This window comes from Musca domestica, unplaced genomic scaffold, assembly GCF_030504385.1.
Source record: "Musca domestica strain aabys unplaced genomic scaffold, Musca_domestica.polishedcontigs.V.1.1 58, whole genome shotgun sequence".
In the NCBI taxonomy this organism is placed as follows: Eukaryota; Metazoa; Arthropoda; class Insecta; order Diptera; family Muscidae; genus Musca; species Musca domestica.
The window spans coordinates 2,394,208-2,410,044 of NW_026712360.1; the positions used below are offsets into that span (position 1 = coordinate 2,394,208).

General features: G+C 38.1%; 1 protein-coding gene across 1 annotated transcript in view; it reads right to left on the reverse strand.

The window, feature by feature from the left end:
* Positions 1 to 1,273: 1,273 nt before the first annotated feature.
* The window catches only part of LOC101887617 (DNA fragmentation factor subunit alpha), a 90,594-nt gene continuing 76,030 nt past the window's right edge, over positions 1,274 to 15,837 (reverse strand). The window contains exons 3-4 of the mRNA XM_005179558.4: positions 14,414 to 14,640; positions 1,274 to 11,099 (exon numbers count right to left, since the gene is read on the reverse strand). Coding sequence (XP_005179615.1) covers positions 10,715 to 11,099; positions 14,414 to 14,640 — 612 coding nt within the window. The 3' untranslated portion in view covers positions 1,274 to 10,714. The remainder of the gene's footprint in view (positions 11,100 to 14,413; positions 14,641 to 15,837) is intronic.

A 15,837-nucleotide genomic window follows, 5' to 3' on the forward strand; every position in this document is an offset into this window, starting at 1 on the left:
CAGAAGAGCTCTTGAGGTCAGCCTTCCAAGTGCCCTAAATGAACTGCCCCTTGAAATATTTAATATTAGAAATAAAATGAAAAGAAAAAAACTATTAAAAAACCACTTAATAAGCTTATAATCTTCGAATATAAGATTTTTTGGAAATGTATGATACCCTACAGTTGAACTGTTGAAATGAAAATTGTAAAATGTATATATATAAATTACTACTAAGATCATCCTGCAGACAAGCTAAAAGCTTCGCGGGAAAATGTATTGTAAATTTTAATATACACTTCAATAAAGAATAAATAATTTAAAAAAAAAAAAAAAAAAAAAAAGAAGACGTCCCCAGAGGCTTTCTACGACGGAGTAGATGTCCCCGGTGGTCATCTACGACAGAGAAGACGTCCCCAGAGGCCTTCTACGACGGAGTAGATGTCTCCGCTGGTCATCTACCGTTGACTAGAGGACCTCATTGGGTATCTACAATAGAGTATATATCCCTAGTGATCATCTACGATAGAGTAGATGTCCCCAGTGGTCATCTACGATAGAGTAGATGTCCCCACTGGTCATCTACGATAGAGTAGATGAACCTAGGGCCCATCTATGATAGGGTAAATGACCTACGATAAAGTAGATGTCCGTAGTGGCCATGTATTAAAGTGTAGATGTCTGCAGTGGCCATCTACGATAGAGTAGACCTTCCCAGTGGTCATCTACGATAGAGTAGATGTCCCTAATGTCATCTACGGTTGAGTAAATGGCATTGGTGGCCAACTTCGATAAAGTAGATGTCCCCAGTGGTCATCTACGAAAGAGTAGATGTCCCCAGTGGTCATCTACGATAAAGTAGATACCCGTAGTGGCCATCTATGATAGTGTAGATGTCCGCAATTGTCATCAACGACAGAGTTGATGTCCCTAGAGGTAATCTACGATAGAGTAGATGTCCCTAGAGGTAATCTACGATAGAGTAGATAAACCTAGGGTCCATCTACAATGGGGTAAACGACCCTAGTGGACATCTAGGTTGGCGTATATGGCCTCAGTGACCATCTACGATAGAGTAGATGTCCCCAGGAGCCATCTACGATAGTGTAGGTAAACCCTTAAAAGACCTATATGGCACCCTTGAATTGTTTTTAAAAGGTTTTCTTTTTTTCGATTTTTCATACTCACCTCTTGTAAATACCCCTCCATCCCTCCCTCTTTCCAAAGAAAGACATATTTTTTCCACTTGTTTTCTTAACACTTTATTGATGGATTTGGTTTCCTCTCAAATATTTTTGTTGTTGTTGTTTTCTATAGATTTTCCTTTTTTGAGCGAAGGGTCTTGCTGGTAGTAGTGGTGGTGGTGGTGGTGAGGGTGGTATTTTTGACGTTTCATTAACATCGAGATTAAAATAATGAGTGGATGGATGTATGGGTATGATGCAGCAGCTACACACAAGTTGGCTGCGTCGGTATGAGTGTATGGGTGAGAAGTGTGGGTTATGCTCTAACACCCATTTTCGGCAACATTTGAATGATTTATTTTAGGAATTGAATTAATTCGATTGTTGTTGTTGCTTTTTATTGTTGTTTTTGCAAATTTTGTTGTTGTTGTTTTTTCTTCTTCAAGTGAAACAAAATTAATTTGCAAAAATTTGAAGTGAATTATTTTTGTTTTTGAAATTGTTTGACAATTTCTCTGCTGGTGTGTGGGTGTGAGTGTGGGGGCGAGGATCTGTGTGTGATAATGGGGCGTGGTGGAATGTGCATGCTTTTTAGTGTGAGTTACAAGTATTTGTTTTTTTTTTTTTTTTTTCATTATTATTATTGTGACTACCACACATTTACGTAGTTGCTGTTGATTTTCAAGAGTTTGTTTGCTTGTTTTTTAATTTAATTATTATTTTTATTTTTTTTTTCAATTTTTTTATATATCAAAAAACATATGATTTTTATTTTAATACCTAACATTTAAAAACATTTTGTGTGGGTGTGTGTGTTAAATTTCAATTTTAGCTAAAAATTTTCAATGTGTGTTTTTTTTTTGCTTTTTCAAATTACCATTTAAGTAATACGTAATTGTGTTTAATTAAAAATGAAATTTAAAAAAAAATACATGTGTGTTTGTTATTTTTTTTATTTATCATAATTGGTCTCGATGGTTTGTTGACACTGATGTCAATAATTATTTATTGTTATTTCAAGTTTTTTGTTTTTAATTTTTTTTTTTTAATTTAATTTCTGCATGCATAATCCATTGTTATTATTTTTTGTTGTTGTTGTTAAGCTGGGGAAGTTTATCTTTTTTATTTCTAATTAATTGTAATTAAAACCTTGGCAAAATTGTGTAAAATTTTTTTCTGTTTTTTTTTAATATTTATTTTTGTTTGGCAGTAAATTAATTAAATAAAATTATTTCCATATATATTTTTTCTCTAGGTTTGGTTGGTTGTTTTTTATGGTTTTTAGAATTTGCATTATCTACTCGGCTGGTAATTTAGGCAAACGGGCAATAATTTCAATAATATTGATTCAACACACACATGCTCTAAATATTTTTTTTTTTATTCTTCTCCATTTTTTTTTTTTTTTTTTTTTTTTTTTGTAAATTTTTCACAATTGCCAATTATTTGTTGCTATTTTTTTCTTAATTAAAATAATACATATCCATTTCGAGTTCGAGTTTTTCCATTTTCTGCTTGTTTTTCTTGTTATGTAAAATCAATTTAATTGTCAGTCTTAGGATTTTTTTTATTTTTTTTTTTTTTTCAAATTAAATATTCAAAACAAAAAGTCCATTAAATTAATTAAAAATCGAATAGGAAGGTAGGCAAAATGTTTGCCAATTAGTTTTTTAGTTTTCCATTCTTTTATTACTTCTTTTGGAAATAGGGAAGCTCAGATTTTTTAATTATTATTTTCATTCCCGTTTGAAGCAATTTCCAATTTTTTTCAATTCAGAATCTATTTTTTTTTAAGAAAATTGAAATTATAGATTTTTTGGAATAGTAAATACTTCGAAAAATCCCTCAGTAATTTATTTAGTCGCCCTACGACCCTTAACGGATATATTAAGGAAAACGGTCCGACAATATAGAGGATCCTATTTGTAAAGTAGATGGACCAAGTGACATCTACGATGTCATCTACGACGATATGAGACCATCTACACATCAGTAAAAGACACAAATGGAGACCATCTACACATCAGTGGAAGACACACAAGTGGACATGTACGATAGTGTATGGGTCGTCTACGATTAAATTGATGATCCCATCGAAAGAGTAAATGACCTTTACGAACATCTACGATGGAGTATATGACTACAGAAGTCATCTACGACAGATTATATTACCCCAGTGGACATCAGCGATAGAGCAGATGATGCAATAGTCAAACACGATAGAGTAAATGGCAAAAGTAGACATCACTGATAGGATAGATGATGCCAGTAGCCATCTACTTCGGAATGGATGACCACCGATGACCTTAGTGACCATCTTCGATACTGTAGATGAACCAACAGGTAATTTACTGAAGAGAAGGTGACCCCGACGGCATTCTAAAATAGAGTATATCAACTTAGCGGACATCTACGATATTGTAGAAGTATCTAGATGTTAGCTACGTTAGGGTAGACAACCTTTATAAACAGCTATGGTAGCACGGATGATTCCAGTGGTCATATATGGCGGGGAAAATGACATAAGTGGCAATCTACGATAGCGAAGATGACCTCGCTGGCCATATACAATACCGGAGATGACCTTAGTGGCCATCTACGATACCGTAAATAACCAAGCGGCCATTTACTGTACAGAAGGTGACCCGACGGCATTCTAAAATAGAGTCGATCAACTTAGCGGACATCTACGATATTGTAGAAGTCTCTAGAGGTCAGCTACGTTAGGGTAGACAACCTTTATAAACATCTATGGTAGCACGGATGATTCCAGTGGTCATATATGGCGGGGTAGATGACATATGTGACAATCTACGATAGCGAAGATGACCTCACTGGCCATATACAATACCAGATATGACCTTAGTGGCCATCTACGATACCGTAGATGAACCAAACGGCCATTTTCTGAAGAGAAGGTGACCCCGACGGCACTCTAAGATAGATTACATGAACTTAGCGGCCATCTACGATGCTGTAGAAGTCTTCAGAGGTCCGATACTTAAAATAGACGGATGATTTCAGAAGCCATCTTTTACGAAGTAGATGACCTAAGTGGCCATCTACGATAACGAAGAAAACCTTAGTGGCCATTTACAATACCGTAGATGACCATAGTAGCCATCTACAATACCGTAAATGACCATAGTAGCCATCTACAATATCGTAGATGAGCCGAGTGGTAGATGATCCCGCTACGTAATGGTAGACAACCGTAGTAAAAATCTAGGATAGCACGGATGATTTCAGAAGCCATCTTTTACGGAGTAGATGACCTAAGTGGCCATCTACGAAAACGAAGAAAACCTTAGTGGCCATCTACAATACCATAGATTACCTTAGTGGCCATCTACAATACTGTAGATGACCATAGTAGCCATCTACAATATCGTAGATGAGCCGAGTGGTAGGTGACCGCGCTGAGGGTAGACAACCTTAGTAAAAATCTACGGTAGCGTGGATGACTCTAGAGGCCATCTATGGCGAAGTATATGACCTAGGTAGCCATCTACGATAGCGAAAATGAACTTACTGGCCATCTACAATACCGTAGATGAGCCAAGTGGTAGGTGACCACGCTACGTAAGGTTAGATAACCTTGGTGAACATCTACAGTAGTGAGGATGTGCCCAGGGGCCATCTACTATAACGTAGATGAACCAAGTGGTGATTTACGAAAGGATATGTCACGCCAGTGGCCATTTTCAGTATCGTAGATGGTCTAAGTGGGCATCTATGACCTTAGTGGACATCCACGATAGCGCAGATGACCCCAGTGGTTATCTTAGAAAACGTAGATGACCCCAGCATGCATCTACGAAAAAGTAGATGACCCCAGTGGCCACCTACGGAAAAGTAGATGACCCCAGTGGCCATCTACGAAAAATAGATGGCACCAGCGGTCATCTGCAATAGTGTAGATGACCCTGGAAGCCATCTACAATAGTAGATGATTCCAGTGGTTTTTTTAGAAGGTCCCAGAGGCCACATACGATAAAGTAGCTGACCCAAGTGACCATCTACGATTTGTTAGATGGCTCCAGGAGACATCTACGTTAGAAGAAGGCCCCGTCGACTATGTGCGATAAAGTAGCTGAACCCACTGACCGTCTACGATGTCATCTACGATAGAAAAAATGACACTAATGACCATCTACGATAGAGATGACCCCAGTGTCATCCACTCAATAGAGTAGATACCCGAGACTCGATAGATTAGATACCCGAGTAGTAGACCCGGACGTTTACGATAGAGTAGATCTCCCCACTTGTCATCTACGGAAGAATAGATAACCTATATTGGCATCTACGATAGAGTAGATGGTCTTAGTCGACATCTACGACAGAGTAAATCATTGAAAAGGTCATCTACGTTAGAATAGATAGTCATCTACGATAGAGTGGAAAATTTCAGGGGTCCTCTACGTTAGGATATATTACCTTTCTGGACAGAATTTGACCCTAGGAGACACCTACCTTCAAGAAGAGGACCTTAGTAGACATCCATGATAGCGTAGTAGATCCCAAATGACCCCAGTGGTCATATGCGATAGCGTAAATGACTTTAGAAATCATTTCCGTCAGGGTATATAAACTTTATGCACAACATTTGGCCCCTGGAGACACCTACTTTAAAGTAGATGACCTTAGTAGGCATCCACTATGACGTAGATAATTCCAGGTTCCATCTACTATAACATTTATGGCTCTATGGAACATCTACGATAGTATAGATAACACAAATAGGCATCTACGAAAGTTTTGCTGTCCACAGTGGCCATCTAATATAGAGTAGATAAGATAAGTGGGCATCTACGTTGGATTAGATGATTTCAGAGGTCATCCATGTTGGTGTCGGTGACTCCTGTGGCCTTCTACGATAGAGATACCTTCTAAAATTCTTGTTTCATCAAAAGAAAGATTGTCCTTTTGATAGCCAGCTACTGAGAGAATACACTTAAAGGGGTCTTTATGACAGAGTCTCTTTGGGAGTATGCGGAACAGCCTTCCCTTAAGAGGTACTATATTGAAAGGAGATCCTAGAAAGGAGAAGATCTTTCCTATATAAATGTCTTTAAAGTAATCTCTCCTTATAGCCCCTCTTTCATGGTCTAACATTCAAGGGGCCTTCTTACCATAGGTCTAATTTTTTGACATTGTATATATCAACGATGTTTTCAATTTGAGGTGGTCAAAATGGGGGTGTGGGACTATCCTGACTACCTCAATGCTATAGATAGGTATCTCTTTAAGGTTTTTCGTTTTATGTTGCATATTCTTTTATATTCTTCCCTTAGATATCAGACCTCATTCTCATTTTCTCTTCGAGGGCGACCAGAATTTTCCAGTTCTCTAAAATTTAAAAAAAATAATAGCAATTTTTAAAAAAAACAAAATTTTTAACGAAACTTAGAAAAGGGACAAAGATGATAATTTGCTCTATCCTTAAGCCAAAGATTTGTTTTGCGCTTTGAAGCTTCTACGTTTTTAGTTAGCATCTAAATTTTTGTTCTTCTTCTTTTTTCTTGTCTTCTTAAAGAGTATTTTTTTGAATAAATTTCTAGAGTATTTCATTGTATTGGGGTTTTTGTGATTCTTCACACACTTATACGTATAAATATGTATGTATGGGTGTTTGGATGTTCGGGATGTATGATGGATTAAGTTAGTTGGTATAAATATGCACTATAGCTATAATATATATTTCTTTACTTTTTGAGGGGGAGTAGAAGGAGGAGGGATTGGAGGTGGTGTCATGGTGACAAAAAGGGGATTTCCAACATCAAACTCCCTCTCTCTCTCTCTTCAACTTTTCCTCTCTGATTCAAGTAATAAAGATGTAGAATATATTTATTTATTGCAGTTAGAGTATTATTTACTTTGTTCTGTTTATGTTTTGTCCGTACGAAGTTGTCTTAATTACTCCAGATATAATTAATCTATATAAGTTCATGTTCATTGTTCTATTGTATACTTTTAGGGGCTATTATAAATGTATATGTGATGTTATGTTTGTATGTATGTCTGTATTTAATACGAATTGCTGCTGCTTTTTTGTTGTTGGTAATTCTCGGTAAATAGAAGTGGTTACCATTTCCTTTCTTTTTCTAATTAATATTTTTAGTATTTTTTTATTATTAATTATTTGTTTTTGTTTTTCATATATATATGGATGGTGTTTGAAAGTGTATAGTAGTTTCCTGTTGTATTATTATTATTAAATTGTATTAATTGTTATTTGGGTCCTATTGAGACTCTATGCATGTTTGTGTGTTAGAATGTTTGTATGTCTTGGTATGCTTTCTATAACAATACGTTAACCATCGTTTACAGTTATCTTAATTTTTAAATAATTCTTAGCTTAATTAACCTCTTCATTCTTCCGTCTTAAAGGGGATGATGTTGAGTTTGAGTTTCGATCTAATGATGCTACGGTTTGGCGAGAGCTTTGTAAAATTTTTCAAATGTCTGATAATATTAATGCAAGTATGTCTGTATGCTATTGAGAGTTTAGTATATAGTTGTTTATATGTATGTAGTGATTTAATTCGCTTCCTTTTTTTTTCTCGGCATTTTTTCGCTTTGTAAAACTTGGCAATAAAATTAGATTTTTCTTTTAAATTCATTCAAATTCATGTTTTTCCTCAATTTTTTATTAATTTTTCGTTTTAGTTGTAACCTTAAATAGTACGTTAACCATACATTTCCATATATATATATATATTATATACCTAGGTAGGACCTAACTACACCATTTTCGAAATTCAAAAATTATGTCATCTTTACCCTCTAGAGGACCATTGGGATCACCTACTCTTTTGTAGAAGGACACTGAGATCATCTACTACGTCGTAGGTGGCCACTGGGGTCATCTACTCCATTGTAGATGGCCATTGAGGGCATCTACTCTAGGGTAGATGGCCAATAGGGGGATCTACTCTAGATTTGATAGTCACTGAGGACTCTATTCTAGCGTAAATGAAAACTGAGGACATCTATTCTAGCGTAGATGAACACTGAGAGCATCTTCTCAAGCGTAGATGGCCACTGGGGACATCTACTCTATCGAAAACGACCACTGGGTACATCTACTTTAGCGTAGATGGTCACTGGGGACATCTACTCTGGCGTAGATGGCCACTGGGGACATCTACTTTAGCGTAGAGGGTAACTGGGGACATCTACTCTGGCGTAGATGGCCACTGGGGACATCTACTCTGGCGTAGATGACCATTGGGGACATCTACTCTATCGTAGATGGTCACTAGTACCATATACTCTTTTGTAATTGGCCACTGGGGTCATCTACTCTAGCTTAGATGGTCACTGGGGACATTTGCTTTAGCGTAGATGATCACTGGGGACATCTACTTTGGCGTAGATGGTCACTGGGTACATCTACTTTAGCGTAGATGGTCAATGGTGACATCTACTCTGATGTAGATGACCATTGGGTACATCTACTTTAGCGTAGATGACCATTGGGTACATCTACTTTAGTGTAGATGGCCACTGGGTACATCTACTTTATCGTAGATGGTCACTGGGGACATCTACTCTGGCGTAGATGGCCACTGGGTACATCTACTTTAGCGTAGATGACCATTGGGGCCACCTACTCTAACGTAGATGGCCACTGGGGCGACCTACTCTATCTTAGATGGCAACTGGGGACATCTACTCTATCGAAGATGGCATCTGGAGACATCTATTCTATTGTAGATGACCACTGAGGACTTCTACTCTATTATAGATTGCCACTGGGGTCACTTCTACTCTATTGTAGATGTTCACAGGAGTTATCTACTTTAACATAGATGGCCACTGGGGACATCTACTCTGGCGTAGATGGCCACTGGGAACATCTACTCTATCGTAGATGGTCACTGGGGACATTTGCTTTCGCGTAGATGATCACTGGGGACATCTACTTTGGCGTAGATGGCCACTGGAGACATCTACTCTAGCGTAGATGCCCACTGGGACATCTACTCCGTCGTAGATGACCACTGGGGACATCTACTTTGGCGTAGATGGCCACTGGGGCCTTCTACTCTATCGTAGATGGCCACTGGTGACATCTACTTTATCGTAGATGGCATCTGGGGACATCTACTCTGGCGTAGATGGCCACTGGGGCCTTCTACTCTATCGTAGATGGCCACTGGTGACATCTACTTTATCGTAGATGTCCACTGGGTTCATCTACTCTGTCGTAGATGTCCACTGGGGACATCTACTCTGTCGTAGATGTCCACTGGGTTCATCTACTCTATCGTAGATGTCCACTGGGGCCATCTACTCTGTCGTAGATGTCCACTGGGGTTATCTAATCCATCGTAGATGGCCACTGTGGTCATCTGCTCCGCCGTAGATGGCCACTGGGGTCATCTACTCTGTCGTAGATGTCCACTGGGGTCATCTACTCTGTCGTAGATGTCCACTGGGGTCATCTACTCTGTCGTAGATGTTCACTGGGGTCATCTACTCAATCGTAGATGGCCACTGGAGACATCTACTTTATCGTAGATGGCCACTGGGTTCATCTACTCTATCGTAGATGTCCACTGGGGTCATCTACTCCATTTTAAATTGCCACTGGGGTCATCTACTCCACCGTAAAAAAAAATAAAAATAAATTTGTTGTTGTTTTTTTAATTTCAAAAATCCCCCTTTTTCCGGAAATGGTGTAGCTAGCCAACCTATGTGTGTGTGCGTGTGTTTTTCTTCCTCCTCTTCTTCTTCAACGGCTCTCTTGTTTGTTTTTTGCAAATGTTTTACTAATTAAATAGGTCTGCTGAAATCAAAACCGTAAAAATGTTTAATTGGAATTCATTTCAATTTTAAAATTTAGGATCTTTTTGTCGTTGTTGTTGTTGTTTTTGTTGGAATCAAGACCAATTTCCATTACGACCTGTCTAACATGGATTTACCATTCGGAGTGATGTTGGTTTGTTGTTGTTTTTGTTGCGCAGTGGTGTTGTTGTTGGTTTTGTGGTTTTTGGGAATTAGCAATTTGTTGTTGTTGTTATTATTAATACTATTGTTGTTGTTGTTGCAGTGTCTAAATCTAAAGCAATACACTTGTTGTACACCCAAAAAAAAACACATTTATTATTGACATTTGAAGTGCTCCGATTTAATTAATTTCAGTGAGACAGAGAAAAAAAGACAGGACATAAATGCAATTTAATTTTTTTTTCTCAGTTTGTTAATAAAAAACGTATCCTTAATTAATTTTTTTTTTCATTTCCGCAATTAAACCAGAGGTGACCTAGGCCTTTTTTTTAACACATGAAATGAGCATTCAATAGCAAAAATCATAGTTCCCTACCATTTTCCTACAGCTTTTGGTAGTACACTGCCCGTTTGCACTCCCCTTTGTTATGCTTGGCAATATCCGTAGTCCTTGAATTCAATCTTCAATATTTTTTTTCAAATTTAAATAAAAACACATTTTGCTTATTCTACTTCAACATTTCATCCGCTTAACCCTTATCCTTACAGCTATTATTCTCTAGATTTCAGGTGATACTGGCGAAAATCGGTAGTCATATGTCGTGAGTTTTGTTGTTTCCTGTAGTTGTTGCTGTTGTAGTTGTAATGTTGTCGTTCTTTAGATTTGTATCGGTTACCACAATAGTTATTGTTTGTTCCTGATTTTGTTTCGTGGTTGTTGTATTAGTTTTGCGATTTGTTGTTGTTGTATGTGTTGTGTTCTTTGTATCCTTTTGTACCTGTTGTTGCTGTTGCTGCTGTTCGATTGTCATGCTGTTGTTGTGATTATTGTGCAATTCATCATTCAATTGCCGACGGATTTCCGCATCAATGGCCTCAGCATCCTCTGGATAACGTTCGGAGCAAAAGATGGCGCCCTCCTTCAAGAGCTTTAACAAGTTAATTCGGTCCTCAGCGTTTCGCTTTGCACACAATGGTCTACAGATGGCGAGAGTGGTGGGAGAGAGAAAGAGAAAATATTTAAGAGACACATTAATACAATTTTCTCAATTAAATTTTCAGGAGAACAGTAAAGAAGGAAGAGTTAAAAAACGACATAAAAAACATGCATGAGACAAAAAGTAGGCATTCCAGGGTAAAGAGGAAGGATGAGCACTACTACTGCTCTATCTACTCTTTTGTAGAGGATCAGGGATGTCATCTACTTTATAGGAGATGTTCAAGATAGTCAGAGATGGCCATTTACTCTATAGTAGATTCCCAAAAAACCTATTTACTTTATAGTAGATAGCCCAAGATGTGATCTACTCCGCGGTAAATGTCATCTACTTTATAGTAGATGTTCGAAAAGGGCATCTACTATCTAGCAGGTGTTTAGAAAAGACAGCTACTCTATAGTAGATATCCTCAGAAGACATCTACTTTACCGTAGACGTCCAAAGAGGTCATCTACTCCATCGTAGAAGTCTATTAAGGTCATATGAAGGTCATCTACTCCATCTAAGATGCCTTCGAAGGTCATGAACTCAATCGTAGATATCCATGGAGGTTATCTACTCCATCGTAGATGTCCATGGAGGTCATCCACTCAATCGTTGATGTCAATGGAGGTTATCTACGCTATCGTAGATGACCGTTAAGTTCATATACTCCATGGTAGATGCCACGAAGGTTATCTACTCCATCGTAGCTGTCCACGAATGTCATATACTCCATCATAGATATCCCCTAGGGTCATATACTCTATCGTAGACGTCCACGAAGGTCCTCTACTCCATCGTAGCTGTCCACGAATGTCATCTACTCCATCATAGATACCCCCTATGGTCATATACTCTATCGTAGACGTCCACGAATGTCATCTACTCCATCGTAGATTCCCACGAAGGTTATCTACTACATTATAGATGAAACTTGAGGTTATCTACTCCAACGTAGATGTCCACAAAGGTCACCTACTCCATCGTAGATGTCCACGAAGGTTATCTACTCCATTGTAGATGTCCACGAAGGTCATATACTCCATCGTAGATGTCCACGAAGGTCCTCTACTCCATCGCAGATGTCCACAGAGCTCATCTACTCCATCATAGATACCCCCTAGGGTCATACACCCAATCGTAGACGTCCACGAAAGTAATCTACTCCATCGTAGATGCCCACGAATGTCATCTACTTTATCGTAGATGCCCACTAATGTCATTTACTACAACGAAGATGTGTACGGATGTCATCTACCTTATCGTAGATGCCCACGAATATCATCTACTCCATCGTAGATGTCCATGGAGGTCATGTACTCCATTTTAGATGTCCATGGACGCTTTCTACTCCATCGTAGATGTCCACGAAGCTTATCTACTTCATCGTAGGTGTCCACAAAGGTCACCTACTCCAACGTAGATGTCCACGAAGGTCATCTACTCCATCGTAGATATTCACGGAGGTCATTCACTCTATCGTAGATCTCTACGAAGGTCATATACTCCATCGTAGATGTCCACGAAGGTTATTTACTCCATCGTAGGTGTTCATGAAGGTTATATACTCCAATGTAGGTGTCCACGAAGGTAATCTACTCCATCGTAGATGTTCACGAAGGTCATCTACTCCAACGTAGGTGTCCACGAAGGTCATCTACTCCATCGTAGATGTCACCGAAGGTCATCTACTCCATCGTAGATGTCACCGAAGGTGATCTGTTCTTTTTAAACGTCCATGGAGGCCTTCTACTCCACAGTAGATATCCACGAAGGTAATTTACTCCATCTGAGATGTCCGCAAATGTCATCTACTAGACCTAAGATGCCCTCGAAGGTCATGTACTTCGTCATAGATGTCCATGGGGGTTATCTACTCCAGCGTAGATGCACACAAAGGAGTTCTACTCTATCATAGATGTCCACGAATGTCATCTACTTCATCGTATATGTCCTCGAAGTTAATCTTCTCCGTCGTAGATGTTCACGACGGTCATCTACTCTATCGAAGATGCCCAAAAATATCACCTACTTCGTCGTAGATGTATACGAATGTCATCTTCTTCATCGTAGATGTCCAAGGCGATAATCTACTCTACTGCAGATGTCCAAGAAGATCATCTACTCTACTGCAGATGTCCAAGGAAGTCATCTACTCTACTGTATATGACCATAGAGGTCATAGCAGATATCCATGGAAGTCATCTACTCCATCGTCGTTCGAATTTTGGGTCTAGATATTCTCAAAAAACAAAAAGTACTTACACTGGACCTTGGTTTTACCCCAAACCACCACTTGTTAAGGTTCTATTTGGATTCTATCTCTACAAAGTTCAAATATTGTATCCTAGATATGCTTGTATACAATTCTTCAAATGTCCACAATAAAAGTCCTCTTCGTCTCCAAAAAAAACCTGATAGTCCCTGACAAATCCTCTTAAAAATACCCGATTGTCCTTGAATAAATCGATTTAAAAATTATGGATTACGGATCCAAACTGAGCCGACAAAGATCTTAAACCTAAAAGTTCCAGATTTGAAGTCCGGAAAAACATTTGTCCCGATAAAATAAATTTGCCATAGAGGGTGCTTCAAAAAGGATGTTAAAAATCCACTTTTATGCTCTTTAAATTGCCCATGATGACCATTAATTAGGCAGGGTAGCCTTCGCTGCTCTTACCCTCAAAGAATTATTAAAAATTCCTTTAGCCCAGGCCACTTTAATGCCTTGCCTTTTGTGAGTCCTGTGGTGAAATCCCATAAATGTTAAAAACAAAAAAAGCTCGGCATGCAATACAACAACCACATAAACAAACGAAAAAAAAACAACAAAAAACGTAAAACAAACTTTTAACCGATTCATTTCAATTGGCAATGGAGTGGCTGGACATAAATTTGATGGGTATAAAAGGATAAAGAAGTAATGACATTAATTTCCCATTTCCATTGAAAATGGTTGGCAAGAGCGTGAGCGAAGGGTAGGGGAAGAACATTTTTATCATTGATTTGTAAATAATTTATGAACGGAAAACAATTTTCGCAAAAAATGCCACCAAAAAAAAGTGGCACTAAAAATTTATGAATTTTGTATTGGCCGTTAAAAGCTTCCTTTAATTACTTTGATTACCAATGTCAAAGGTCGTGAGGATTTGCATCGAAAAAATGCGATATTTAAATGAACGAGTATAAATTTTTCAAGGCATGCGGAAAATGGTGAATTGGAAAGCAAAGAACGTAAAAAATAGAGACATAGATGTGTCAGGTATACAAAGTTGGGGATATAACCACCACATCTGGGCCTCTCCCCCTAACCTGCCTGAATCCTTTAGCTGCTCCATGAAATCTTTGCCAGTTATGTCCACCAAGGAGTTGGGATCCATGTTGGATAGGGAATCCAAGTCGGGATCACTCATCACCGAGACATTGCAAAGATTATTTTGTAGCTGGCCAACCAATTGTTTGATGCGTGCCGTTTTCTCAGCCTTATCGGCGGCATCCGTCTGATCATGCGGCGTCGTGATGGTGACATAGTGAGAGGGCTGTAAAGAGAGGAGGGGAAGAAAAAGAGAATAAATTATTAAATAAATAAAATAAAATTCTTCAAAATAGATTCGATGTTGAAGGTGGGAGGTTGTAGTACCATTGGAGCGTATAAGGGTTGTCAACACTCATACGCATTAGGAAACATATTGCGTATCCGTGTTGTCAACACTCATACGCCTTACGATAAAATTTTCAAAAATTCAGTTTTAGGTCAATATCGTTGACCTTTTTCAATTATTATATCAGGGTATCATCGAACCCATTAACGTGATTTTTTTATGATTTATTTTGGGAGTCATCAGACCCCTTTACTTGGATTTCTGAGTATATTCTATCGAATTCATCGGAATATTTTAATTATGTTAGATTTGGAGCGTATACATGTTGTCAACACTCATACGCCTTAGATTAAAAATTTTAAAAATTCAGTTTCAAGTCTATACTGTTGACCTCTTCAAAATATTAGTTCAGGGTATAGTAGGACCCATTAACGTGATTTTTTAGGATTTATTTTGGGAGTCATCAGATACCTTTACTTAGATTTCTGAGTATATTTTTCGGAATCAACAGAATATTTTTCATTATGTCAGATTTGGAGCGTATAAGTAATAAAGTAAAGTAATGTCATTTCGGGGGATCATCTAAGCTATTACCTTAGGTTTTTTAAATATTTTTCTGGGGCAATCAAATACAGGGTGAGATAAAAACGCAACAAAGTCAAACGCCATAATCGGACCCCTTAACGTGATTTATTTAGGATTTATTTTGGGATTCACCAGACCCCTTTACTTGGATTTCTGAGTATATTCTTTCGGAAACATCTGAATAATTTTCATTATGTCTGATATGGAGCGTATACGTGCTGTCAACACTTATACGCCTCAGGTCGCACTTTTTAAAGATCAGCAAAGAGCAGATTATGTATTCTTTTCGTAATGTAATTTCAGGGGATCATCTAAGCAATTACCTGAGGTTTTTTAAATATTTTTCTGGGACAATCAAATACAGGTTGAGATAAAAAAAACTGCAACAAAGTCAAACGCCATATTTTTGACATTATTTTCGGCAATAAAATTTTAGAATATGTGCAGATTTGTTCGAGTTGGTCACCTTTGGCACGAATTATGGCCTTCAAACGGCCAATGAAACCGTCACAGGCTGCCCGAATGTTGCTCTGCCGTATACTGACCCAT